Source organism: Metopolophium dirhodum, chromosome 1 (genome assembly GCF_019925205.1).
Source record: "Metopolophium dirhodum isolate CAU chromosome 1, ASM1992520v1, whole genome shotgun sequence".
NCBI classification, from domain to species: Eukaryota; Metazoa; Arthropoda; class Insecta; order Hemiptera; family Aphididae; genus Metopolophium; species Metopolophium dirhodum.
Genome location: NC_083560.1, coordinates 38,688,388 through 38,690,686, shown reverse-complemented (window position 1 = coordinate 38,690,686; position 2,299 = coordinate 38,688,388). Strand labels below are relative to the sequence as shown.

General features: G+C 26.6%; 1 protein-coding gene across 1 annotated transcript; it reads left to right on the top strand.

The window, feature by feature from the left end:
• The first annotated feature begins 629 nt into the window (after positions 1–629).
• Positions 630–1,426, top strand: LOC132935278 (protein lifeguard 1). The gene is made up of 2 exons (XM_061001770.1): positions 630–709; positions 796–1,426. The coding sequence occupies exons 1-2, from the start codon at positions 630–632 to the stop codon at positions 1,424–1,426; spliced, it is 711 nt and encodes a 236-aa protein (XP_060857753.1).
• The last annotated feature ends 873 nt before the right edge of the window (positions 1,427–2,299 follow it).

The window sequence follows — 2,299 nt, the reverse complement described above, 5'->3', positions numbered from 1 at the left end:
TTTCCATTAAATTAAAAACATTTTAGAAAAGAAATTGAAAGAAAGTTTAAATTCGAAATGTTAAAACATAAAATATTGTTTTGGGTGATTTGAAAGTGCTTTTGCTAAGTTTGGGTTATCACGTTTGAATATATGTTCATTCGGAGTTCATTATAATATACTCATTGTTCTTCTTTGGATAGGTATTCTTTAGTGGTCATTTAGGATTTAATCAGATGCTATACTTTCTCACGCCTAAACCACAATTATATATAGCTATGTTACCTAGTTAATATTATTGTGTTGTTGTTTTGCACCAATCAAAAAAGATGACTTAATTTTTAATGTGGATACATTTCAAGCTTATTTTCTAACACTTCACATTTAAACAAAAATATTTATTAAATCAAATTTAGTTGGATAATTATTTAAGTAATAATTTTTGTTTGAACTAACCTATTGTTAGTATTAAATTTAATAAGATATCTAAAAAATGAATAATTTTCGGTGTTAACCCTCTCTAAAAAAATTTTAGTAAGAGTTTTATTCAGTTAGTTTTATCATCTTAGTTGGTGGGTTTTTTCTTTAAATAATTTTTGTCATGTAATATTTTTCAGATTAATTGGACCGGTGTATAAATAACATTTGCAATGAGTACGTGGCAACAAACACAAGATCCAAATGGAGACCTTGGCTTTAGCGATAAAACTATACGTAAAGACTTCATATGGTAGATATAATTTTTTTGTTAATAGCAAATAATGGTAGATATTATATGACATTAATATATTTTATTTTTATTTTTAATTCTTTCAGTAAAGTTTACAGTATTTTGATGTGTCAGCTAATAATCACATTAATATTTGTGGGTATGGCAACTCTTCATGATGAAACTAGAACTTATGTAAAAACACATCCTTGGCTAACTATCATCGCATTTGTCATTACTTTTGCTATTTTAATTGCGCTCGCATGCTGTGAAAATGTACGTCGCAAGAGTCCTCTCAACTATATTCTTTTGTTTGTATTCACCTTAAGTAAATCATTTTTATTAGCGGTATCTGTATCACTTTACTATCCAGAACAAGTACTGTTGGCTCTTGGCTTAACTATATTGATATGTTTTGCTCTTACAATATTTGCTTTTCAGACTAAAATAGATTTTACGGTAATGGGTGGTTTTTTATTAATAGCTGTGATAGTTTTATTTGTTGGATCTATTGTTGCTTTATTTTTCCCTGGCAAAATGACGATCCTTATAATTGCATCTGCGGGTGCAATCATATTTTCCTTATATCTTATTTATGACACCCAAATGATGGTTGGCGGTGACCATAAGTATTCGATCTCTCCAGAAGAATATATATTTGCAGCATTAACCATCTATGTAGACATAGTAAACATTTTCATATACATATTAGCCATTATTGGAGCTTCAGATGATTAAGCATTTTATGTGTAAATTATAATACATAAAAATAATAATAAAACTGTTGATTGTTTGTTTAAATAAAATATATAGATTATTGTTCCTTTTAGCTTTAATTTTTCTGATTAAATATAGTTCGGTATTCTGTTATTTTGTGTTCATTAAGTCGGTTTTAATAATATTTAGTATTAATTCACTTAATCTCACTAAATATTTATATTTGTAAAAAAATATTATATAGAAGAAAGTATTTTAAAACACTTATTTAATAATATATTATTAAATATTTTGTATTAAGGAGATTCGATACCGTGATTTTCTGTTTTTGTCTAACACACGCGCGACATAGTATTTTAGACGTGTTTTTTGCCAAACATTCCAATTGATCTATTGAAGCGATAAGAATTCTAAAAACAGATTTGAATTTGTTGTCTACTTGAAATCGAATTTCCCACATTTTTGATATTATCCCCAAAATTCCAGAAAACGTCTTATTAAAAAAGAGTATTTATACATTTTTGTATTTCAATTTTTGGAAAAGCTAAAATCAAAAAATCAAAATTGTGGGGAAGTCGATTTTAAGTATACTTAACGATGAATTCAAATCTGTTTTCAGAATTCTCGTCACTTCATTAGATCAATTGATATGTTTGGCAAAGAATCCGTCAAAAATCCTATGTCGCGCGTGTGTTAGACAAAAACAGAAAATCACGGGATGTATAAATCCCCTTAAGCAAATGTATTTCATATTTATAAATTATAAGTTATAATATCTAATATACATCATAAATTATTATATAATTTTTTTTATGATTAGTCAATAATTGTATAACAGACATTTATTATTTTTGACAAATTCCGTTATTAAAAATGTAAAGAATGCCTGTATTT

Excerpts from the sequence above, each read along its gene's own strand:
- LOC132935278 (XM_061001770.1), top strand. The coding sequence starts at position 630 with ATGAGTACGTGGCAACAAACACAAGATCCAAATGGAGACCTTGGCTTT. Across the intron at positions 710-795 it reads ATACGTAAAGACTTCATATG|TAAAGTTTACAGTATTTTGA; the intron begins GTAGATATAATT and ends TAATTCTTTCAG.